General features: G+C 41.7%; 4 protein-coding genes and 1 pseudogene across 30 annotated transcripts in view; 3 read left to right on the forward strand and 2 right to left on the reverse strand.

The window, feature by feature from the left end:
• The first annotated feature begins 37 nt into the window (after positions 1-37).
• LOC118505484 lies at positions 38-1,486 on the forward strand (annotated as a pseudogene). The gene is made up of 2 exons (XR_004905427.1): positions 38-154; positions 211-1,486. The product of XR_004905427.1 is annotated as an uncharacterized LOC118505484 (transcript).
• A 1,064-nt stretch (positions 1,487-2,550) lies between these two features.
• On the forward strand, positions 2,551-3,306 carry LOC118502474. The gene has a single exon (XM_036034706.1). The coding sequence runs from the start codon at positions 2,551-2,553 to the stop codon at positions 3,304-3,306; it is 756 nt and encodes a 251-aa protein (XP_035890599.1).
• A 1,854-nt stretch (positions 3,307-5,160) lies between these two features.
• Positions 5,161-25,326, forward strand: part of LOC118505489 — a 49,451-nt gene continuing 29,285 nt past the window's right edge. Inside the window, exons 1-3 of one of the 5 annotated variants that reach the window (XM_036041340.1) lie at positions 5,161-5,528; positions 7,222-7,294; positions 7,366-7,452. In XM_036041340.1, the coding sequence (XP_035897233.1) occupies positions 7,232-7,294; positions 7,366-7,452 (150 nt within the window). In that variant the 5' untranslated portion in view covers positions 5,161-5,528; positions 7,222-7,231. Of the gene's footprint in view, positions 5,529-5,642; positions 6,002-7,221; positions 7,295-7,365; positions 7,453-25,326 lie in introns of those variants that run through there. The other 4 variants (XM_036041342.1, XM_036041338.1, XM_036041339.1 and 1 more) reach the window with 4 other exon arrangements.
• Positions 7,535-13,427, reverse strand: LOC118505488 (glycine receptor subunit alpha-2-like). Its single transcript, XM_036041337.1, has 2 exons — positions 8,197-13,427; positions 7,535-8,123 (listed from the first exon to the last, which is right to left on the reverse strand). The coding sequence occupies exons 1-2, from the start codon at positions 8,468-8,470 to the stop codon at positions 7,759-7,761; spliced, it is 639 nt and encodes a 212-aa protein (XP_035897230.1). The 5' UTR covers positions 8,471-13,427; the 3' UTR covers positions 7,535-7,758.
• LOC118505486 (RNA-binding protein Musashi homolog 2) overlaps positions 10,584-25,326 on the reverse strand; it is an 83,483-nt gene continuing 68,740 nt past the window's right edge. For 12 of the 22 annotated variants that reach the window (XM_036041327.1, XM_036041318.1, XM_036041330.1 and 9 more), the window contains 2 exons: positions 24,960-25,268; positions 13,825-20,788 (listed from right to left, as the gene is read on the reverse strand). In XM_036041327.1, the coding sequence (XP_035897220.1) occupies positions 20,764-20,788; positions 24,960-25,268 (334 nt within the window). In that variant the 3' untranslated portion in view covers positions 13,825-20,763. Of the gene's footprint in view, positions 20,789-22,342; positions 25,269-25,326 lie in introns of those variants that run through there. The other 10 variants (XM_036041315.1, XM_036041312.1, XM_036041314.1 and 7 more) reach the window with 3 other exon arrangements.

Here is a 25,326-nt window from a genome sequence, read left to right on the forward strand (position 1 = left end):
GTACCTATTAATCAGAAGTTTCCAGCTACACAATCAGATTTCCCTAAGGACAACAGCACATTGGAACAGAAGACAACGTAAGCTGAGCTGTATATAAAGATGATGTACAATTCGCGTCTGTTACTTACGGCTGTAGCAGCATTCTAAGCAGAAGGTATTAGCATTGATGCTTGTTTGTAAGAATCTAATGAACCAACCTTCTATTTTTAGGTGCTTCATCTGCGACAGCGAAAATGGCTGCAGTCCGAATGCTGTTCATGGCATCGTTGCTAGTTAGCGCATTCAACTTCAACAACGGTACGAAGAGAAAGAAAACGGAACTGTTATCCGACATCTGCTCGACCGCTTTCAGCGAGCAGGACAATAAAACACGCGAGGAATATTATAATCGCGTCCGGGATCCCAACAAACACATCTCAACCCGTCTGGTGCGCTACTTTACGTTTGGTGGCATTCTGCAGGCAATTTCGGAGCTTACCGGAATCCCGCGCGTTGAGCTAGTGGCGGGAGGGTCGAGCCAATTGCAGGATAAGACTAGTGGCCTTGGGGGTATGAAGCACGCGGCACACATAATTCGCGTAGGAACCATTAGTCGTAAACTAATGGACGCGAATGAATCACTGAACAGAGCGTTGGAGAACTATATTGGACACACGCAAAACGTGCTTCGTGACGTTAACGTGTGGTCCGGCATTGGAGGAGCATTAGATCGGTATCAATCGAGTAATCTAACCGTTTTGGCGAAAGTTAACTTTAACGGAACGTTGTGCGATAATTGGGATAGAATAGTTGCTGTAGCAACACCTTTTCACCAAATCATTACTCAGTACGTACTGAAGAAAACGAGTGAAGATAAAGGCGAGGAAAAAAAGCTTGAAGACGACAAGGTGACAGGGTTTTTGATAGGACCGGCAATGTTGTTTGAACATGGAACGATGGGATACCGTATGGCCATGAATGGAACGTTCGAAGCGCATTATAAAAGGAGGCAGCAAACTAAAAAGAGACTGCGCGATCAATAGTTGCAAGCTAGAAGAAACAGTTCGCAACTCGGTCTGGTTCGCTACTTTACGTTCGGTGGCATTCTGGAAGCAATCTCGGAAAAAACCGGGAATCTCTCGTAGCAAGCTAGTGACAGCCAGGAGGAGCCAGCCAGGTTGAAGATCGGAGTAGTGGCCTCGAGAACAGTATCCACGCAGTAGCGCGCATCATTCGTGTTGGTGCCATCGATTACCGTCTCGAAACAGTGGGTGAGCCTCTGTTGCGAACGCGACAAAATCAAATTGAACTTTAAATAACTAAATATCTTTCGTTTAGTATAAATTCTCACCGGAAAATATTATTTTAGGAAAACCACCTTAAATCACAGAGAGGCCTCATACCGTGAGTAAGACGACAATATGGTAACGTGTCAGGGTATGTCATAAAATATCTCGAAAAAGGGACAATATCCAGACATATGGAATAAACCTATGCACTTGAGCTACAGATTTAGCCTATCAAAGGTGCATAGGACGATGCGCAATGCATTAACGATTGTCATAAAAAGGGATCGCCTACTTGATCTTACGGTTCGGAAACATAAACCGATAAGCGAACGTCGCTTCAATGTTCTGGATACGCCCGACACTGTTGTTTTATGTTACTTCCAGGCAAAAGAAGTTCTATCTCTTTCGAACCTTTTCTTTCATTCTAACAACCTAACTTTCGGGATTGTTTTAGTATATAAGACAGGATTTTTTGAGAAAAAAAATCGACTTGTAATTCAGACCTGAACGGAGAAGCTTGTGCGTTTCATTAGTAGGGTTTCTTTTACAGATCCGGGAATGTTTCATCTTTGGCTTCCCGCACTTCTTTGGTGTTTCCTCACTCCGTAGGAAGAATTAGGCGAAACTAGCCAGCCCCGGTCCACGGTTAAATAGTTCTCCTGGTCATCCAGCAAAAAAAGGCTAACCCACTTGACCGCTAAAACTGGTCCTTCCCGTTGTGGTCCCAACACTGCGTTAGTTGATGCGCGAGTCCGCCGTTAAAAACTTCTCTTCGTTATCCAGGACAAAAGGTTAACCGCCGGACTCTAGCGATTCTAACAAAGTAAAAGGAATCTGAGCGGCGGTTTCCGGATCGACCATTCCTTCGCGTCTACTAACACAATCAGTAGAACCCATCCGAAAGGGGATGAGGTTGGTACTGAAACTTCAATGTAAATCTGTATCACCTCGCTCACACTTTACTATGTTTATTTGTTTTGGATGGGAATTTCTCGCCATTGGATTGCGGAGATTAGCTTGTAACACAGCTGTAGCTCTCAGATAACCTCACGAGAAAGATGTTCGGCTGTTAACGCTGTATGCAAAATTGGAGGTAATGCACGGTATAAAAGCACGGGCGATCAAGTCTTATCATTTCATTTGCTTATTGCTGTTGAGCCACACCACATCACTTAATTGGGCCTGCTAGGAAAATATTGAACGTAAGAACAATATAGCATTCATAGTGATAATTTAAGCTTTCACATTTGTACGTTTCAACTCATTTTTTTTACAATCGATCATGGCATCTTTACGCATCGTTTTGCTAGTGGCGCTAGTGGCCATCGGTGCTATCAGCTCGGCGACTGGCGCCAGAAAACAGTCGGAGCTCATTTCCGACGTCTGCTCGAGCTCGTTCACCGAGGGACAGTATGAATCACGCGATCTGTACTACCGGCGTGTGCGCGATCCCAACAAACACATCTCCGCCCGACTGGTGCGCTACTTCCGGTTCGGTGGCATGCTGCAAGCCATTTCGGAGCAGACGGAAATCCCTCGCGATAAGCTGGTGACCGGTGGAGCGAGCCAGTTTCAGGATCAGTCCAGTGGACTCGGCCAAACCATCCATGCGGCGCACATCATACACGTCGGCGCCATTAACAGCAAGCTCGAGAAAAAGAGTCAGCCGCTTAGCAGAGCGTTGCAAAACTATATCGGACACACGCAAAATGTGCTTCGTGCCGCAAACGCTTGGCATGGCGTCGGAGGTGACATCGATAAGTATCAATCGAATCAGCTGGCCGCGTTGGCGACGGTTAATTTTGCGGGCGAGCTAGAAACTAACGATCGCCGAACGGTGGAGACTTTGATCACGGAGTTTCGTAGCATCATCGATAAGTATGTGCGCGACGGGACACACGCGAAAGGCGAGAAGCTAGTGCTCGATGCGGACAGCGTGATTGTCTACTGTGTTGTGCCGCTGATGTTGCACGAGGAAGGTAGGGCAGGCTATGATATGGTAAAAAGTGGAGAATTTGTGACGAAGTATGATAAGTAAGAACCAGTGTGTAGCAGACCAGCATGGATCAATTCCTGATAAATGGTGTGGAATAAACGTGCAAAGATAACTCAAAAGCCTGAGCAACGTAGAACTTGTCCAAGGATGATAAAGCCCTTTTGCGCTATAGTGCAGCGAATAACCCTTCTTTCCTGCAAGATGGACTCTGTCCATTACTGGTCTTATTTCGATTTGAACGTCAGGGAAGAAAAAAGCTCAGAACGATTTTGAGCTGAACGGGACCCGAACAGGGAGGTCCCAGTGAGTATTAGAAAGAACTAAGTGAAATGTACGATACTCCCTTTCTAATACAGCCTAGCCCTTTCTAATGTAGCAAAACTTCGCTGGATGACATGAAATAATTAAGCGCCCTTCGTTAGCCCGAACGACATTTAGCATCCTGGAGCTTAGCACGAACTATCCAGATGCGGAGGAAACGATAACTCATCTTCTGAGGTTTATATCGAATTCTCCGTTTAATATTTCTGATTATTGTTTAGGTTATTGAAAGTTGGACAATAATTCTTTAATACGTGAAAATGCCACTTGGGTAGTTATAGGCCCTCGAGCTGGTCTCTTCTTCTTCTTCTTCCTTGGCTCTACAACCTCGAGAGGTCTCGGCCTGCCATTTCTGGCTTTCTGTGACTTGATTTCACCCGTAGCAAGGTAGTCAGCCCTGCGTAAGGGGAGACGGTCTGGATGGGATTTGAGACCCGGGTCTGCCGTGTAAAGACCGACGCCGTTGTCGCCTCGACCGCCTCACTAAGTAGCTGGTCTCACTAAGTAGAAATTATAACCTTCTTGATAATTATGCCAACGTTGTCTTCGTTTGTTTCGGCAATTAACCGATAACTTCTTGGACACTGCTTTTCCATACCCAATCACGAAGCACGTGACTATCCGGAAATGACGATTTTATACCCTAAACCCAATCCACACGTGTTGCTTCAATCACAGCCACTCGACATCAACCCAAGAATGGCAATGATGTAATGTTTCCGTGAGTGAAGCCGTTTCAGCTTGGACATTCTGGGGGGAAATTTATTTAACACATTCCACCACCGCCCCACTCGAAACGAGCCACCCCAAAACCGGCCTCTAATCAATCAATCGATGCACTTTACGTGCACTTCGCAACCCCAACCCCCCTTCCCTCGTCCCTCACTCCAACAATGGGGATACAATTCGCAAACACACAAAAATACCCGGGAAAGATAACGCAACCACCGCAAAGCCGACCAAGTTTACCGATAAGCGAAAGTGAATAGATTAGATTGGACGGACGAAAGGTTTTTGCAGATTCTTTTTTTTTTCGCACTTCCGTCGTGTCGCTCTCGAATGCGCTCCTTTTTTTGTAATCCCCCGTGCTTGATGAAGGTTTTGTAATGATGGGGCTTGATGGTGGCGTTTCGCTTCAAACAAAATTGTAATAATTTTGTTACATGCTTCTTCTTTTAATTCTTATTATCTAACCCGGAGTAGTAACTCCGGAGAAGCAAAAAAAAAGGATAAAAAATGGCTATCGCTCGTGGCCCAGTTTTCCCACCAGTCGACCTTCAGACGTCCTTGAGCACCGAAACAAACCGTACCGGAGATCCTTCTTCGGGGGTGGGTATCAGCTGATTGCCTAGCATTGGTGTGTATCCCCGTCCTTTACGTATCGTTGCCGGCATCAACGCGATACACTTCCGCGCACAACGACCCACCTCCTCCTACCTACCTAAATGCTACCAGAACCACCGGGAAAAGGACGGGGAAAGGTCAAAATTCGTGCGTCGAGAGTGGTGCGGACAGGCAGGCAAGCCAAATGGATGGGCATGAGGATTTGGGCTTGTTCGCCACCAGTTCTAGTCCATTCGCACCCAACACGCGCCCAGTTGTCGTTCAAATAGCATCCCAAACGGTTCGTCTTATCGTTCGTCCCCGCACGATTCCTTGACGTTTGACGTTGTCCTTGTGAGCGAAAGGGTACATTTGAAATTCAAACCAATCCAAGTAACCGGCGACAAACCGTCTGTGGGACTGAGGGGGAAAAAACCATAAAAGCCTCATCACAGTAATCGCTGACCTCAGAGTGTTGGAACAATCGCGTCTTGAACTCCCGGTACGCATCATTTTCAACGAAAATTCAGTTTCAAATTCCATCCAGTGCATCGATTTACGCGCCTATTTCCGGGTGTTAACGAAGCTGCTAAGCCCATCGCGCTCGAAGCAACGACCAGGTGAATAATATCGCACATTGCACAAATGATACAAAACAAACCAATAAGTGTCTATCTAAGTCCTCCCCATCCCGTTTACCTTACCGTTAAGGGTGTACGCCAAGGGTGGGTTATGTGTTCCGGACCAACCCATACCGAACGGTACGGAATAGCGTACGTGAGCTAAGCGCAATTATTATTATTTTTTTGCGCTTCTTATTTTTCGCAATTTCTAATCTGCAAACACGCGGTACCCGGCTAATGGGGTTCACACCGCAGCACATTTGCAGCATTCGATACCGTATCACCGGCCGGTCTGGTTGCGTTTTCGCGAACCGTCCCATTATCTGCATAACGTCATTTGCGTGATTAAGCTCCTTGCCATTCTGGTTCCAGTCTTTCGTTGGCCTGGTGAGTGGGTGTGTGTGCCGTTAGCACGTGGTTCAAACTGTACCGGTGAGAGTGAGGAAAAGAAAAGGGAAAGTGCATCTCGGGTGGGTTTTCAAGCGGTTAAAATCCGTGCCAAAACGAACAAGGGTTGCGAATATTCTTCACGAACTCAGTGCTATTTGGTGTGTGTGCGTGTGTGTGTTCTTTTCTTGGTGATTACGCAATATGATTTGGAAGGAGACAGTAAGGCGCGTCACTTGGTCTTTTGGTCACTTATTGCTTGGTTGGTGGATTTTGCAATGTGCAATGTGTGAGGCACACTGAGACTGTTGTTAGGTGGCTCTTTCCACTTACAAGTTGTTGCTAGGGAGCCGTTCGAAGACGGGTTTTCCATAATAAGTTATTCACATTTTTATATATTTTTGATGAACTGAATTTCTATGAAATATGAGGAGTTTTTACTTTATACTTTGCCGGTGTTGAACTCTTGAATATTTATGTACCGTAAAAATGTTTTCTGCATGTACCGAAATCGGAGAAACACAGTGTGAAATTAGCTAAAATACGGATTTAAATCCATATTGCGTTACTGAGTATCTGACACCAGAAAACGTAGGATCTTTTTCCTGGGCAAACAACCTTGAGAGGTCTTGGCCTGCCATTTCTGACTATCTGAGACTTAGGTTGACCCGGAGCAAGGTAGTCAGCCCTGCGTATGGGGAGGCGGTCCAGATAAAATTTGAACCCCAGCCGTTTGAAGACCGGCACTGTTGTCGCCTCGGCCACCGGACCATCTCAAACGTCTTCTTCTTCCTTGTCACTACAACCTCGAGAGGTCTTGGCCTGCCATTTCTGGCTTTCTGTGACTTAATTTTACGCGTAGAAAAGTAGTCAGCCTTACTTACAACAACAACGGCGTGACAACGGCGTCGGTGTTTACATGAAGAGACCGGAGTTCAAATCCCTTCCGGATCGTTTCTCCGTAGTGTGGACTGACTATCCAACTACGTGGTATCATATGAAGCATAGTAAGCCAGAAATTGCAGGCATGACCTTAAAGGGTCGTTAGGCCAAGAAGAGAGAGAGAGAGAGAGAGAGAGAGACTGTACTAAAACTATCTTGGCGCCAGTTTATTGCTTGTCGCAACATTGACATTTTAGATTGGCATCTAGGATAGACTGTAGTGACTACTTTCACTTCAAAGGACTTGTACTAATGCATCTCTTAAAAAAATAAATGAAAAATGAACTTCATTTAATAATTTTATATAATGATTTTTTTTTCCAAAAACTAGTTCACAAACGTTTCCTAACTATCATTTCAGCTCATCAAAAATGTCTTTCCGTGCTATCTCTTCGCCGGTCGTACGCCGTCTGCTGGAAGCAAACAACCGCAAGGTACATCCTCTATCAAATGGCTAGTAATTGTTCACTGGATGTTTTTACCACGTTCTTGGTTTCTCTTTTAGGTTATGCAGCACCGGTTCGCTTCAACCCACAATTACGCCTCGGATTTGCGAGGCTTTACCATGGCAGATATGAAGAAGAATCCTGCTGTAAGTAAACCTTTACGTTTGAAGGGAAATGGGCATCGTTTCTTTCAATTACAACCACGATACTCTAAACCATAGCATTCGATTTATTGGATTACTGGAGGAGAACTATTTTATTAACTATGTTATATACCACTGCTTTTTTTTAACCACTAAAACCAATCGGCCATTCCGATGGCCAATAATATCTTACACCTACGGTTCATATGCTACGCCTAGTTTCGTTTGCCCCTTTATCGTATCGCGGTGCACGTTCAAAGATGCTTAAAATGCTTCAAATCTGTAGAGTCCCTGCAAGTTCGGCCCACCTTACAGGAACGTCGTCCAGTAGGTAACGTTCAGTATGAAGAACGAGAATGGGAAAAAGAAGCGGGAAAACTTGTCGATACAGAGGGCCGTTTCCCGCCCGTGGCAGAACGTATCGTACCGGGGCACCTCCGACGAGCGGTGGTCCTTGTTGTACCCGTTCTTGTTAAAGTCGATCGCCTCGGACAGATCCTCGTCCGAGTAGCCCTTCATAGCTTTCGTCGCTACCGGGCCCATATAGTTGTTGACAACCGCAAACTCCATCAGCGAGAGAAACACAAACACGGAACAGGACGACATCCAGACGTCGATGGCTTTCACGTACGATACCGGTGGGAGCGATTGTTGCGATTGCGTATTTTGTGTAGCTGCGGAATTGTTGAGGGTTAATAGGTGGAACGATCCGGGATGTTGGGATCGGGGGAATGCCCAACAACTTACCTAACGTTAGCAGCGAGGTAACGCCCAATGTCACCCGTGCCGGGATGGCTTCCGGTTTGATCCAGAACGATATCCAGGACATGACGACGATAAGGGCCGACGGAATGTAGGTGTGGAACAGATGATAGCCCAACCGTCTCCGCAGGTTAAACACTACCGCCAGACAGGTAAAGTTACCGGTCGAGTACTCGATCGTACAGTCGGTCGTGTAGTTGTTGCTGATGTCCAACTGTGGTAGCTCTATTTCCGGGTTAACCACCAGCGGATCGGTCATGTTCCAAATGAACACCAAATCTTGTACCGTGTGCGATACTGTGATACAGGGAAGTAATACAGCGGGAAATTGAGTGTTGTACAAAGAGAAAAAAAAGTATTAACTTATTTTTGCTACTAAATAGAGTTAGTCAAGGAAAATCATGAAAAAGATTAAGTTTTGCGAAGTCGTTGTCTGGTGGTTTTTTTTTATCGGTGCTTTTTGGTACTGAAATTGAAACTTAAAATTACGTATTTAAATAAATATGTGAGGAAATTAGTAGAATATATCTCAGCTATATAAAAAGTCTATACTCCATACCGACTTAGTGTCGTTTACTTACCACAAAACAACAACAAGCGCTAATGTACATGTTCTGTACAAAAACAGCCATTTTATGCAAGCAACCATTTTAAATTATCCAACCATAAAATTGCTAGTGACTGACGATTTAAAATACCAGTGAATATGGGAAGACTACTAACAGCATTCTGGGATGAGTTCTGATAAATTCTTAACTCGGGAATCGTTCAACAGATGAGTTTGGATACATGTCTACGATGAGTTCTAGAATCAAATAGAAGCCTTTTTTACAGTTTAATGTACACTAAACAACCAATCCGCAGATTTGCTATTTTTTTTTACTAAATTTACAAAGTTTCGATGCATGATAAACGGATGTTCTTTGCTTTGGTGATGTGAGGGAGATAATCATTCAAAACACGAAACACTATACACTTATTCGCTAGTAATACTTTATTTCAATATTTTCATATATTCTCCGAACCACTCGCACGAATGTGGCGAAGGTTTTTTTCTATGCTTTGCTTACAAATATAATGCTACACACTACACAAAAAACGTTTACTTCATAGATAGAGCATCTACCAACCCAATGCTACGGGAGAGACAGCGAAAGAGAGAGAGGAGGTGTCTAGGTCGCCAACTAAATGAGCTACAGTTCTAAAACAATCTGACATGTACTGATAGATAGTATACTTAGTATGCAGTGTGTCTACTAACAAATGTTGGTGTGTAGGTGAGTGTTTTTTGAAGAGAAGAAACGTGAGTGCGTTGTGGCTAACACTCACAAATAAAAGTACAACCAAACAGCTACAAGCTTTCTAATGAGATTATGTAACTATTTTTTTTATAATGTTTTTTGTAAAAAAAATATTCGATTTACGATTCCTTAATATCAACATAAGTGTCTGTCATACGACTCAATGCATAATAGTACAATTTAAGAAGGAAACTAAAGGAACTAAACGACGTACAGTGTCAAATATTTACAATCAAAAATATCTAGCGCACTAGCGCACTAAAGTACTGAAACTAAAATGAAATTTAATTGCATTTAAAAAAGTATATACGTAAACTAAGCCCCACAGTTTGAAGTAAGCTTGTAGTGGATGCCTTTAGCACAAAGAAACAAAACCCAGCAAAGCCTACAGCAAAAACTCCATCACTCCATTAGTTGCGTTTATGTCATAAAATCTTACAAACGATGAGTATTGCCATGATGTACCACTTGTTCTAAGAACCTGCATAATTTAGCATGATTTTTAGCGATGATTTGCCTTTTCCACCACAAATGTTTACTAGAAAAGCTTTAAGCTCTCGTAACCGAATCGATTGTGGAGGTGTCAAACTTTATAAAAGAGAGATAATATTGTACGTTAGTCGCGAGGGGAGCTATTTGTAACTATGGTGGTTTGCAGCGGATATATTTCGATCTCTTTTTTGCAATCTCTATTTCGTTTGGTTGGCCTTGGTTTTTGCAGCAGAATAACTGCCGTACGTGCAGCACATTTAGCAAGCACGTGTGCAGCTGTGGGACAAAGCACATTGCGATTTCGATTCACATCATCCACAATGGTACAGTTACTACGTTTTGTTTTAACCATTTCCTACTACAGACTACAGAGTATACTAAGCGCTACTACGAAACTACGTGTTACAGAACAGTGTTGCATTCGCACATTACTACAAAATGGTTGATCTTCCGGGGTTTTTTTTTTTGTTGTTGCATATGCATCTAAGAGTGTATATATATAAATGTATGGTGTAAGTGTCAATGGTGGTTTTTCTCTACCGTACAAATAAGGTCCGATTACATTAGATGCATTTATTGTTGAATACATTATAAATCTACTCTCAAGTAATACAATCACACTGGTATTGCTACAGCTACATTATAGTTGTATTTTTTTGTTTGTTTGAAGGTTATTATTTTATGTTTTGTCTTTGTCGATTTGTTTTAGTTTTTTTTTCTTTAATAGATACTGAGTTCATAACGTTCATGCATATAGACGCTTGCGGTACACTCGTTTACTACCCTGTTTAGTCGTTGCTGCAGGGTTAATAGAGAGAGAGAGAGAGAGGGTTCGTGTGTGGGTGTTGTGATTTAAATCGATTATAAAGTTCTTACATTTTGCAGTTATTGTTCTTTCAATTGATTTATTTATTTGTTTGTTTAATCATTACATATTGCGTACTGTTGCTTGCCTTACGCAGCACAACTCACAGACGTACGCATGGGTACAATACTGTTTACTTGCATCTACTCTATCTTTACCACAATCTAAAAAACAAGCGTTTGAGATGCGAAAGTACGATCTAAATGTAATGGTATACGTGTTTGTGTAATCATGCACCGATTTAGAGCGGTTTACCCCGAAAAACAGAAAAATTATAGTAGAATATTAGGGACAATCAACGGAAAATAGAACATAGGGCGAAAGAGACAAGTCTCTAGTTGATGTGTACAATGGCCGTATAAAATGGTATCTACTGCTTTTACCTAGCACACAGTGTTGAAGATTAGTTAGTAGAACAATGATAGAAAAGAGACAGAGAGAGAGACAGAGCACGCTATTGCAAATTGATATGCGTTTCATCTAGGTGGTATCGACTATACGATTCTAATGATATTTGTTTATACGGTTAATTATTACAAATTTTGGACGTAAGAAGGTAGTGGAAAGAAAAAATAGTAAACACAACACAACTAGCTAAGCAAATTTTTGGGTGAATTGGGAAGATAGAAAATATTGTGCTAGCGCTTGTTTGCATTAGCTTCCACGCTTTGTTTTGCTTGTGTAAAAACTATTTATGCTCTGTAGAAAGGAGTTACAAAACACGTTAAAGATGTGATAACTAAAATTCAACTCAAAACCAAACATTCACAACACTGGCGTACGAGTGTACTACGAGTATTCTGTGCGTCCCCGCTCTATATGTAGGTAATAGATCCATGTAATGCAAAACTACTGAACGGTATGCGTGAGGCGTTAACGGAGGCGCGACGTACACCTCCGCACACGACCAAACAAAACTCATAACAGTGATACTCAGCAACGCCCTAGTACACGGTTTGCTACAGATTCAAAGTATTTATTGCATATAATTACTGCCTTGTTGCATTTGATTCCATTGATTTGTTTGTCCTACAATTTTAATCGACTGCTGTTCGATCCACTACTGGTGTGTGTGTATGCGAGAGAGTGTACGCGAGTGTTTATTATCGCGTCTACACCACAAACACAATGGCTACTACGTAACGCGATTAAACGAGCATACGCTTATTGCTATCTTACGTTTCGATCGTGCTGATCGTTCCAGGGGATTGTTGGTGGTGGTTGATGGGTGGTGATGGGTGGTGATGAGTGGTGGGATTTTAGGAGCGTAGGATCCATGTCAGCAGGAGTTGTCCGATTGTGTCATGTTCACAAACAAAATGGCCGCAATGGTGCGCACATGTTAATGAGCTGGGAGTGTAGGGAAGCGCATCCCCACATACACGCAAAATGGTGGTGTTGGGGATAGATGAAACTAATCTACTGGCGTCTCGTACAAACTAATGATGCTTTTACTTTGAGCGTGAAATAAGTAATACTAGAATGAAGAACTAAATCTCTCCCACTAAGAATGCTAGTTATTGAAGAGATTGGCTTTATCTTACTACATAACGACGGAAGTCGTGAATGAGGATTATATTGCAAAAACTTGAGCAATACAGCTATGATCGTGAGAAATTACTAGCACTACTACGCCTAGGGACGCTCCATATGTTCTTAAACGCCATATCACACCACAATTGCAATGATCATTACAAAACATCAAACAACTTCTAACGGATGGGATTTATTTTAAACTAGTGAAGAATATGAGCTTAGTATTCCTTTTCAAGCGTGGGTTAAGACTGTTCTTTGTGTCTCTTTTGTCCCGTATGCACAGCGTAAACTGCTGTGGGTAGTCGAAATAGTTCGTATCTGGTATGGGATATGATTTGTGACAGATATCATAATATCTGAAGACGAAGCGCAATCGTTTACTGTTGTGTGGTAGGTGGCTTTGCTGATACTCTGGAGATTGCTAGAGATTGAGATATTAAGCTCACACTAATACAGTGTTGTATTTGACTTTGTGTTTTTAGTTAAGTAGTTGGACAGAGCAAGAATTCAGTGTCCAAAACGGAGTGATGGCGTTTATGTGACCTGAAGCGGTTGTGAACCCGGATAAGTAACTAAATACGTTAAGTACATGTCTCTAAGTACTCTACCGATTTTGAGTCACACACCAAAGGGCCCATGAATGTCTCCATCCACACAACAGTACAACGGGTCACAAGTCTACAAGGTAGTACACCGAAGATACAAAGGCAGCCGCATTTACTCTACGCACCAGTGCCGAAAGGAGGAAGCTAAAACCAAATGTCTCTCTTCTTCCCTTCATATACCATGTCCAGTTGTTGGTGTGTCGTCTATGTCTGAATGGGGATGATAATACTCTATTGGTTGTTTTTTTGTTGCTGTTCAATCCGTTCGCTTACAATTTCCAAAAAACTTGTTCATTTGTTTTTAAATATATATATACAAACGTGTGCCAAACGTGTACAGTCTTCTACTTTTAATGCCGCTACTACTCTACCATTACAATCAACGTACAATCACTATAAAAGCACTGCCTAGCGTACAAGTTTGTTGTTTATCAATGAGTATGTTTTGTGTTCTAATTACGTTTTTACCTGTGGTTTCGCGCGTCATCCAGCCGGTGTGCGATCCGAACCGAAACACTGTGGTTCGGCCGTACGCAAAAGAGGATATTTTTACGTTCATTATGTAGGTGGTGGTAGTTTTTGTTGTTTTTTGTTTTGCTTTTTGTTCTTCTACTATCTTGTCTTTCTAGGTAATATCCAATATTGATAACGTTTCGTTTTTGTTTTTCATTTTTATTTTGCTTTATTACTTTTTTTCTCACTTCATTTCAGTGTGTGTTTTTGTTTTGTCTTTTTTTCGTTTTCCCTTTTTTGTATGCAATCACTGCTTTACGGCACTTACGCAATGCGCTTGTTCTGAGTATGTGTTTCTTTGTTTTTTCTTTTGCTTTTGCTTTTGCGAATCATGCACGGGTAACGTTGTAAGCACACTGTTGCCTCCGTTTTTTTTTTTTTGGCCAACGTTTGCCTCTGCACACGCTTCACGCATTCCGGCCTAGCTGGAATGATCGCAAATGACGACACATGACGAAAAAATGGTAGCTACTGGTTAGTTGGAACAGTAAAATCACATGATCGACAATAATGGTAATAGTAATCATAAGTATCATAATAATAATTATCATATTTTAATAATAACTAACGTTATTGCTTTTCCGTTTTCTCTTGGGTTTTGTGTTTGCAGCTTCGTCTTTCTTCCTTTGCTCACTTCAATTAATAGCAGTTGGGTTTTGTTTTGTCTTAGTTTTGATCTCTTTTTCCTCTTTACACAACATGTGTCCCACCAGTCCCGCGGAAGAGATCGTTTGTGTTGTCTTTTTTTAAATGTTCGCCCCACATTCATTCCCCCGTTTATGTATAATTATATCGTCTTAAATATACACTACTATCAGCAACAGCAATAGCAATAATGGAAATATACATGAGTTTTCTGTTTCCCCACCCTCGGTGCAGTATACTCATCTTACGCTCCGTGCTCCTCCCTGCTACCAATCGTCTAACTCGTCGCATCAGGTCCTAGCGGTCTTACAAATTCTAGCATCATATTTCTATGCCCTTACTGCTCGTCCGTCACTTAACTTTGCGGTTCAATCGCAAAAATCACAAAGCCCGAAATTAGAAAACAAATTTTTACTTTCTTTAGTAGTATTGTCTGTCGAGTGGATGCTTGCTTCGCTCGTTTATGCACCGGATCGCGCTTTCGATCCCAGTTCGCGCCATTTTGTTCACTTCACTTGTGTCGGCAGTGTATGGTGTGCCCTTCCCTTATCCATACAGGGGTGTTTATAGTATTTGTTTTTCCCTTTTTTTTTTGTGTGTGGATGTGTGTTGTACCTGCGCGTGTTTACTTTCTCGTGCCATTGGCGATAATAAGGTGATCATGTGTCTGTGTGTAATGGTTTTGGCCGTAAGTTTAGAAGTGGTATACTCTCAGCTTCACACACACACGTACACATTCTGATCTAGACCTTTAGTAACTTTGTACGTTGGGAGAGATCGCTAAACTTTTGCTTGACCCTTTTGCCCACCTTCATAGCCAGTCAATTTTCACAACGAAGGGTGCACGTGTCTTTCAATTTCCCAACACCAACCCCTTCACCACTGTTACGATGAACCTGTTTTAAATTCACAAAAACCGTGCTGCGTATGATATTGCTTTTGTATCATCCTGTGCGGACAGGATGCAAACCACGTGTGTAACACTCGCTGTACATTGTCCATAAATGTCACAATGTGTTACCCAAGTGTGTTTAAGTACCTAAAATTTAAACCTAACCTCATGATACGCGAACAACATTTCACTCTCTCTCTCTCTCGCTCTGTTTTCTCGTCGATTGATTGCTTTCATGAATACATTTTCTTACATCCGCTAGCATTTCTTTCTTGTGTTCAGACATATCCAGGTTGCTAGCTCTGTCTGTCCCTCTGATATCGAGCCACGGGAACACACCACGATGCCATTCTTTTTTAAATTTAGAGTAGTAGCATAAAATTCACAGATTTAAGTATAAATCCTAAAAATATAAATACTAATTGTGTATTGTATGTATGTGTGTATATATATAGTCATATATATGTTTTGAAAGCGTCATGTTGTCTTTTGTTCACTTATATGTTTAAATCTTTGCTATCCATGAGTGTGGTACCTAGGTATCAAGTAAACAGGGCAATCTATCAACAACGACAGGTGAAGAAAACGCAGTTAATCAAGTCCCGACACACCCGATGATATTTTCGCGTATTCCTTTCCCAGAAGTAAAGATATCCTTCGCGGACTCCGCTTCCCTCGAATGGAACCGAAGGAACCGAAGCAGTAGGATCTTACAAACAACCAGTTTGATATATCTCTTCACACGGGAGGCTTACGATGCCCCCTTCTTACATCCTTTCCCTACACCTACCTCCTTTCCTGCCTCAGTTACAAAGGGAGGGTTTTCAAAGCGAAGTGAATATAAAAAGCCAACAATTATTGGTCTTTGCATATTGGTTGCAAATTTTTGCCATCTCGTCACGAAGCGCATAGCACATAAGGGTTGTAATGTGTTGTGTGTAGTAGATCATACTTTTCTGTTCGCCGTGTCGGTAAAGCGTCGAACATTAGTCGGTCCTGCCCAGCCTCTGGTAGCCCATAGGCGATCAGTTTGTCCAGTTGTTCAACTCACATCAACGCATGTCATTACAGTTTCTTCACCAAACATTCTATGTACATTTGCTGTTTCTTTTCTTGTTTCCTCTAATCGATCGTGCATCATGCACTTGAACAGAAACGAAAGGAAACTTCTAGTACAACATTTACAACTTCCGCACTGTCCATCCATCAGTAAGTTTTACAAGCTCAAACATTCGCTACAAGAACGGCTCTCTCCCTTTGCCTCGTAAACTACCTATGGAGGAGCCACACTGTAACATTATAGCTAACATACACGCAGCTTCTCTTCCGTATTAAAAATGGCTCAAAACCTAAGATTCAAAATTCGATGGGATAATTTTTAGTGTGTTTCTTAAGGTGTTTTTGTGCCCCTGCGGTGTGTGTAAGCACCTGGCTTTACGAACGCCCCCGTTTATTCCATTACACACATTTTACACTTCTTCTCTTATGCAACACGTTGCACACACACAAAGCCTATTTTACATAGAGTACACGTGTTCGGTATCACGAACCTTCCTCGTCGGTGCACAGTGTTGGTGGAAGCTTTCTGTCTCGCAGTGATGGGCTTTCCTTTCCTTTTGATGGAGGAATGTCTATACTTGCAATGATCTCGGTTTTGAGATTGGTCCACATGGTGTGTTCAGCGTTTCAGCAGTTTCCTTTCTAAGCGTTAAACAAACAACTCATAAAACTATACCAAACGAGTCCCATTGCCGTACGTCACTAGCCTTGTGGGTTCATAGGGTTCTGATAAAAGAGCGTCCTTATATCCCACCTCCGATAGAACTTAAGCGTGTTTTTTGTTGCCGGCATTGTCTCCTTTGTAATGCGTTACAGAGAGGAAAAACAAAACGCGTTAAACATCACATCCCTATGTTGCACCTCAGCGTTTTGAGGTAGGAACGAAGCTTTCCCCGTGTGCTGTAGAAAATGCTTCAAAACTACATGATTTCTCGCTATGCTCGGTGTGTCTGCCTGTATCGTGTGTTTGTACCATGAGTGAGCTCAATGCGAAACCAAGCGGAAACCGAACTTTTCAAAAAAAAAAAAAAGGAAGGAAAATCCGACCATTCAATCCATCTATAAGAGGAGTATTTCGGTCGAAAGTAAAAGCTTAGCTCTTTAGCCGCCGCATAAATTATTCCTCGTTACGCTTGACCTGTTTTTAAGTAATTTTTCCTCTTTCTATACTCCTCAAGGTGAGGAAAAGATCGGTTTGTTTTTTATTCTCATTAGCTCGTTTTTCTCACTCTCGAAATAGTTCACTTAGAGATATAAATTTGCAGCTCGTTCATTTTTTGTGGATTGGGTTTTCTTTTCCTTTTACACCTTTTCACGTGTCTTCTCCTTTCCTTTTGTTTGCTTTACTTTATTTGCATCTAATTTGCTTCACTTTCACTCATTTATAGTAACAGTTTCATTTTCTGATCTGCAGCATTGCTCTAATATAAATATATGGTTGTTTTTTGTTATGGAAGAACGTTGGTTACCTTATTTAGCTTATCGTACTGATTACTACATTCGAGCCGTGTGTAACACTAGGTTGAATTCGTATTTCGAATTTTGCTTCTCCTCTTGTAAGACTTTTGCTTCTAGTTTGAGCTTTGGAGCGCTCAAATACGATATGTTTGTCTTTTGTTTAGTTTTCTTTATATACGTTTCTGTGTTTTAGCGTTTTCTTTTTCCACACGGTAGAGATCACTCGATTCTCTCTATTTTTGTGGTTATTAATATTTTTCATTCATAGTTCATTTACAATATGGTTTTCGAAGTGAAATTTATCTATACTTAGTATTTCAAAAATTGGATTATTAACACAAAATGAATCTCTACGAACGGTGGTTGAGTATTGTCAAAAATGTAGAAGCAAAGCAAATTGTGTTCCAATTTTTTTTATAATAACCCCTTTCAACAATGCCTCTCACTAGCAGATCGTACTTTTTTTCATACATAATGTAGCTATTTGAACAAACCCGAGCAAAATGCATGTTCATTTCATTGTGAAAGGGAAAGGAAAAGACATTAAGGCGATTGAAAAAAGGAGAAAACACGCTCACTACAACTCTATTAATAGCATGAAAATTGATTAAAAAAACCTGCTCAAAAATCATCTCTGGTATTGATTATGTTTCTATTTTTTATTTTTTGTTGTGTGATGGAAAGAAGTACGAGCTCAACACATATACACTCACACAAAAAACCATATTTGTGATAGAATAACGAAACTCTACGTCTAGAATAATCTTTGCTAGGCTATTATTACCCGAATGGAACGATTAGCAATAAGTAGAGTTTTGGCATGCGTGGAATACGTTTTGCTGTACTATATAGCCTCATTATGGTACAACTGTACGTTGCTTGCAAAATTGGAAACATTCAGTGTGAACATATGCAAGTAGCACAATACTCAAAACAATGTTACCACCACTGGCCCATTGCTTCGATATTGTTGGGAATTGAAGAAAACAAAACCAAAGAAAAAAACAGCATTTCTAAAATATGTAACATTGAAAAATTTATACTACGATACAAAACGTTTGTATGTTCAGAAGTCTACTGAATTTACAAAATATGTATATTTGATGAACGGACGAACAAACAAACTTATATCTCTAAGCTAACTTTTCACCACCGGAGGCGGTGGGAGTTAATATGCTAACGTTAATAGCAAACCCGTCAAGCGCTAACGAGTTTGAACTTGTTGCAAGAGGATAAACCGAGCACAAGGCAGTGAAACGGGAAACGTTCTATAGTGTGCCAGAGGAAACACATGAGCAGACAGAATGGGGGAATGGGGGAAATATATATTTTTAATCTAAAGCCCTTTCGAGTTAAGATTTGAAGCCTTGCTACGTTCCTATTACCAACGGTTGTCATTGAAGCGCTACTAAACAACATAATATTTAATTACTGCAAACAGCAATTACTGAATGTGATTTTCCCTCTAAACTGTGTCAACAACAAAATCGAAGACCATTCCAAGTTTAGTGTTTGTTTTTTGTTTTTTGCTTGCTGCTATTCCTTTCCACGCTGTGTGACAGAAAACTTCAACACGTTAAACACGGCATAACATGCGGTTTAAGCATACTTTCAACACCTTTTTCTATTCGTACGAATTCATGACCATAAAACATAAATTCCCATTTGCATTCAAGGCTTCATTATTGGAAGATGTGCGAGCTTTGTCTTTTGCTCTATTTTATTATGCCCTTTTTTGTGGGAAGCTATAACACTGAATACATACAAACGCATTAGATGTGAATGAGCATAACGAAAGCGTAAACAGATATGGAAAGGAAATATATCAATTTGAAGCAAATTCAGCCAAACATAAATGAAGCACAGTTGTGATACGTGATGGGTATTTGAAACAAATACGTAAAGAAACTAATTGACCAGACGAGAAAGGAAAAGACGATTACGGGTTTACTGTTTTATCAGCCACAAAAGCACCTTCAAACAAACGTGGAAGTACGGGTATTTTGTACTATAAATATTGACCGCTCCAAAACGTTATCCACTCAGTCAGTGGTCGACAGTTTGGCGATTAAAATTTAAATATTTTAAATTACATATCGCCCCTACCCGGTGTAACGGTCTTTGCCGACCACTGACCCAGACGATCGGTGTTCAATAATTTATCTTTCGCGCGTTAAAAACGCTCCCATGGAGGCAGCATTACGAGCCGTGAAGGAATTAGGCCCAGAAGCCGTCCGCCCAACTGCATGGCACTTGGTAAACGAAACGTGACTGACACATTGAGCGCTGCGCGGCTAAGAATAGCGCAATAATATTACCAACCTACACCAAATCCTCCCGGGTTGTTGGCAAAATTAAGACAAGGGTGAATGGGGAAAAAACAAAACCCAACGTACGATCGTTCTTGATTGATGGATCGGGTTTTTCACGTTCCCTTTTCCCATTACACCAACCCCAAGACGGGGTCCAAGACAGCCGAGCGGACCGAAATTCAATGTCCGGAAAGAAAATCACATGAATGTTTTTTTTTCTCCTTTAAAATAAGAGAAAAAAGAGGCAAATTGCAACGTACGCTTGCTTTGCTGTGTGGGTTTTCTAGGCGTGAACAATTTGTAAGCTACCACCAGCTAGCTGCACTGTCAGAATATGATCATTTGTTGTGATGAGTGAAAACACACTTCCATTTTTTTGCTTGTGGTTGTGTTTTTCACATTGAGCGGCATGAATGGACCTCTAATCTGAGGAGCGAAATGTAATTATAACTTATTTAAAATAATTCGTCGCAAAAAGGAAACCTAATACATAACGGCTGGAGTTATGCTGATGAGTTTAGGAACTTAACCTAATTGAGGAACGGACATCTCGCCAATCAAATCAAGATTTCCTTACAATAGCCTGCTCTTCCCCAGCTGCGGACTACACGCAAAAAAAACTAAAACAAATTAAAATAATCCTAGCTAAAACGTTTCTTAACTAAAACAGTCTTCATGATGTACATTTTAAACCAAAAGATGAGTATAAATGATCCTGTTTCACTGCTCGCCATTCACTGCTGGGTCTAACGCTTAGGGAAATTGTTGAACACGCTTCAGATAGCGTTCAGAGTATGTGGAGTGCAACAGGTGTGTTGCATTCTTTAGCCTACAAACGTGTGTTTTAGGGACAGACGTGATGAGGACGCAGATCTCAACAGTGGCTTTCGGGATACAATCTAGAAGGATACAGTAACGAGAATAAATGAAAAATTAAATAAAAATTGAACAAGGGAGTGATCAAAAGAATCGAAATAATGCCTGTAATAAGAAGAAAAAATCAATTCAATTACCAAACACAAAAAGCATCTTCTAGTACAACGTTGTTAGTCGATAAGCACCAGCACCTAGTTCGGATAGCGTCGATCGATAACGACGAAGAGACCTTGCACTGTCACATTGACTCTCAGTGTCAATGGTTAGCTTGCCCTTTCTTTTCAATTTTATTGATTATCTATTTCTAACGTCCAGACCAAAGTCATGGAACAGGAAACAAACCATTGTTCATCAGCCATTCCCATGTTTGCGTCCTATTTTAATCTATGTCCAAAGGCACAGAAATAGATGGAAAGTATGCGGCTTAAAAAACAAACGCGTAAAAATGACCCCTACCTCGAGGTGAGGTTGGTGGTCCCGGAATCACACACAGTGGATCATTCCAATGCAGGAAGGTTTTCAATTATGCAAAACGCACTCACGGTACAGACAAGGACACGGGCATCCCGGGCTGGGACGGGGCATACCCTTACGCTGATCTCTCTGGTTCACCGGATCCGGTCAACCACCACCACGGACCCTGACTGACCGAAGTCAGTTTCAATATCTGGCCGGTACCATCTATAAATACAATAAATAGATGAATTATGAACTCACGCAAGCGAAGTGTGTATGACGAACCGACAACGACCGCGTCGTCGGCATGAGGTCTGACCTGCGGCGGATGTGGGTTTAAAAATAGCGCTCCCCGCATGACAGACACGGTTGGCGGTGGTATGGCCGCAATCACTTATGAATGGTTTAAATGTCAGTAATGAGAGCGCGACATCGAACGGGTCGTCCGAACGGGCCATGTGAACTGCAGCGTGTCCAAATCATGCACACACCCAGCACACGCGCTGCCAAAAAGGTGGAACGTTTCGAACCTGTCAAAGGTGCCTTGCACGTTGTGGCCGTTCATTAGGTTTGGTTTGTCCAATAGTGCTTCGCTGTTGCTGCCTCCCCGGCAGTACTCTTATGCAACGGTAAGCAGATCCAAAATTAACATCTTGTTTTGTAACTTTAGCCGAACTATTGTATTTTAATATTCTGGCCGCAAACTACGTTTGAGAAAAACAAGTGGGTAAGCTATTGCTGCATTAGCTATCTCCAAAGTGGTCGTATAAGAAGAAGCAATAGACAAGATATTCAAAAAATCGGGTAATTTTTTTTTACACCGCATAACAATCAAACGGCAACATGATGTTGAATAGCTCTCCCAAGAACCCAATGTTTTGCATTTCAAACACGAATTAGAGAAAAGCCACAAAAATTTACAACAAACACGAGAGTAGAACATGGACAAGGAAAGAGAAAAATAAAACCCAAAAACAAAATAGACAACAACACAAAAGTTAACACAACACAAGAAAAGTAACACAATCGGGAACAACGAATCAACGACAAACAGAAGCATTAGAGAGAGAGAGAGAGAGAGACAGTGAGAAAGAATCTCGGGTTAGGTGTGTCGGGGTGGGTAGGTTTTTAAAAATAGTTATATTTATTAGTTTGTCATTCGTGCTTTACAAATGCAAATTAAAATACAGTAGAAACTAAAATGTATCAATTACAATCATAAGTACATTCGGCATTTATGTATCCGCCATTACCGGGGGTTTGAGCGGGAGTGCCAGTGGATGCCGTGATTACGGGTTCTTCCCTGTGTCCTTATGTGTGCGAGACGGGGTTAGAGGCTTTCCCTTTTGGGTGGGGGGGTTGGAAAGGGTAGAAGCAACAAACCACACATGCAAACGAAAAAGGACTTCACAACACCCACTCACTCCCATTCAACCCTCCCGGGCGGTATCATACACTAACGAAACACACTAAAGCGTATTATACGGGTTTACTAAAACCAAGTACTAATAAATAGTAGATGATATGGAGAGAGATTATTATATATAGTTAGGTGTGAAAGAAATCAAAATGCGCTTTAACATTATGATGAGAACGTTACGAACTAACAACCAATGTGGATTAAAACTATAATACTAAAGAATGGAGCGCGCGTGTCAAATTCATTCACAAGTAACGACGCCTTACAAGCTAGTATTTACCGCGCACAGCGTTTTCTTCCGCTTACGTTTCCGTTTATATGTTGTGTGGTGTGTGTTTGTGGCGCAATGGGTTGCAATTTTTAACCGCTACAGTAAAGTGTGTGGTATTGGATAGCAGCGCGGTATCGAAATGCAAATGTTACAATCAGGCCAATATGTAAAGGATGCAAATATTAGGTGCTCTGTTAGAAACCAGCCCCGACGCCTCCCGTACACTTGACTGGTTTGCAAAACAATGTCTAAAAATAAAAACGCCTTCTGCTTCTTTTGTACAATCGACAAACGCACTAAGTATGCGCACACAGTAAGCGGTTCATGGAGAAAGGCATTTAAATGTACGATGCACAGTAACTCATTCTTACTTTTAAATTGATGGATAGAATACGATGAATCAGCCCGTCCTTCGTACTGTCTAACTCACTAATGACAATGAAATTAAAATAATGTCTTATAAGGAAGGGTTTTTCCTTGTCATAACCTTGTTTGCCATCAAGTTGTTAAATGTACATAATAAGAAAGAAATGCGAACACATTCAAAGAATGTTTTGGAATGTAAGAAGCAGCACTATGTTACAACTGCTTTTTAACACACACACACACACACAATGCTTTTGTGTGTGAACGAAACGAATCACCGTACTGTAAAACCAGTTGACAAGCAGGAGGGCCAATCTTATGTTGTACGAATTAAAAATAATTTTAAAACTGCTAAACACGACAATGTGCCTCAGATGGTGTTTTAAAACGATACAGTGTGAGTAGTTAAAGCGAGCAAGTCTAAGTAGATCTTCTCTTAGACGAAATTCATATGTACGCTAAATAAAGCTAAAATTACTTCTACTACATAATGATTTCAATTAAAATCTACTCGTAAAAAAAGATCGTTGTACGGATTAACGAAAACGTAATTTATCAATGTCAAAAACGAATCTGCCGCTGCTTCGCTCACTAATTAGCCGCTAGGTGATACTGTTGTATGACGATAAGATTTTTCCATGAGAGCTGAGCCTTTTATTTAGGTAGTTAAAAGCATCTTCTAAAACCGAACCGAACCGAAAACTAAAGCGACGATTAATTCCAAAACGTCCAACACACATACACACGCACACACACACATCCAGCTACGGGTTTTGAACTGTTCTACTGCCGTTGACATCGCTGCCGTTCACCTGTTATGATGCATATATTACATATTTATACTATTTAATGCTATTGTTTATTTCAATTTCTATGAATGGGTTTATGCAGGTTCGGGGCGTGCTGTTTGTTTTCCATCCATACATGCATTTTTTGTTGCTGATAAGTTTTAGCCTTTGTTACTTTTCCCTTCGATTCCACCACACGTTTTCTGGCACTTTTGCTTAAAATCTTCCTGCTTCGGTACGAACCATTACGTTACCCATTTTGAATCGTGTCACCTATGCTGCGCGCAGTCATTTGCAGGGACACGGAGCTAAATGAGCTGAACGCGCTCTGTCTGTCTGTCATCGCTCCGCCCTCTGGTGTAGGTGTTGCAACAGATGCTTGTCTGGTTAGACGCCCGACACAGGTGAGCGCGATGAGCTTAAAACATACGCACTCGATACGATTCTCGATCCCTGATCCCACCCTTACATTACATGCGCTTCGTACGTCTGCATGTATATCCAATTTTGTTCTCTTTCATTCGAAAGAGCATTACAGAGGTGATGTTACCTTCCGGGAGTTATTATTGCATTTTAAATGATATATTCTTTTCGTTCGAAAAGTTTCACTCAAGCCTTCTCTACCTGGTACGCTTAGTTATACTCAGTGAGTGTACGTCGATTTGACAGTCCTGCATTATCTCCCCTGACAGTACTGCCTATTAGCGATTGATTCTAAGGTTATAATCTCAGCGGGTAAATAAACGATGGGTAGAGGTTGGGAACAGAGCAGTGTGTATTGTGATGGATGATGAATCGGGTTTTAGGAGCGCAGGGATGGTGAGGAGTAAGTGAAACGAAGAGGCAGAGAGAAAGAGCGCGCGGTTGTGGGGAGAGATGAAATTTATACATACATTCCCATGCCGTACAGCGAGCCCCAGTCGACGCCCTGGAAGCTCGACATATCGACATTGGCTAGGCTGTATCCCTGGTAAGGGTTCGTCAGCCCGGCGGCAGCCATCTGTGCGGCGGCGGCAGCCTGTTGACTCGTCTGCTGTGGAGCAGCTTGCGTAGCCACCGTTGCTCCGGCCACAGACGTCGGGTGTGGTACCTGCTGTGGCTGGCCTTGGGCGGCCTGGTTAGCGGCAACACCCGACAGAGGGTTCACAGCCGCGGCATTCGCGGCGGCGGCGGCTGCCGATGGAATGGAGTATGGCGAGTATCTGTAAAGACACAAATAGTTGGCACACATGTAGTACAGCCACACGATAAACACGATAA

The sequence above is a fragment of the Anopheles stephensi genome, chromosome 2 (genome assembly GCF_013141755.1).
Source record: "Anopheles stephensi strain Indian chromosome 2, UCI_ANSTEP_V1.0, whole genome shotgun sequence".
NCBI lineage: Eukaryota > Metazoa > Arthropoda > Insecta > Diptera > Culicidae > Anopheles > Anopheles stephensi.

Coding starts and splice junctions, on each gene's coding strand:
- LOC118502474 (XM_036034706.1), top strand. CDS start 2,551: ATGGCATCTTTACGCATCGTTTTGCTAGTGGCGCTAGTGGCCATCGGT.
- LOC118505488 (XM_036041337.1), bottom strand. CDS start 8,470: ATGACCGATCCGCTGGTGGTTAACCCGGAAATAGAGCTACCACAGTTG. Junction 8,124..8,196: donor TACCTCGCTGCTAACGTTAG/GTAAGTTGTTGG, acceptor ACAATTCCGCAG/CTACACAAAATACGCAATCG.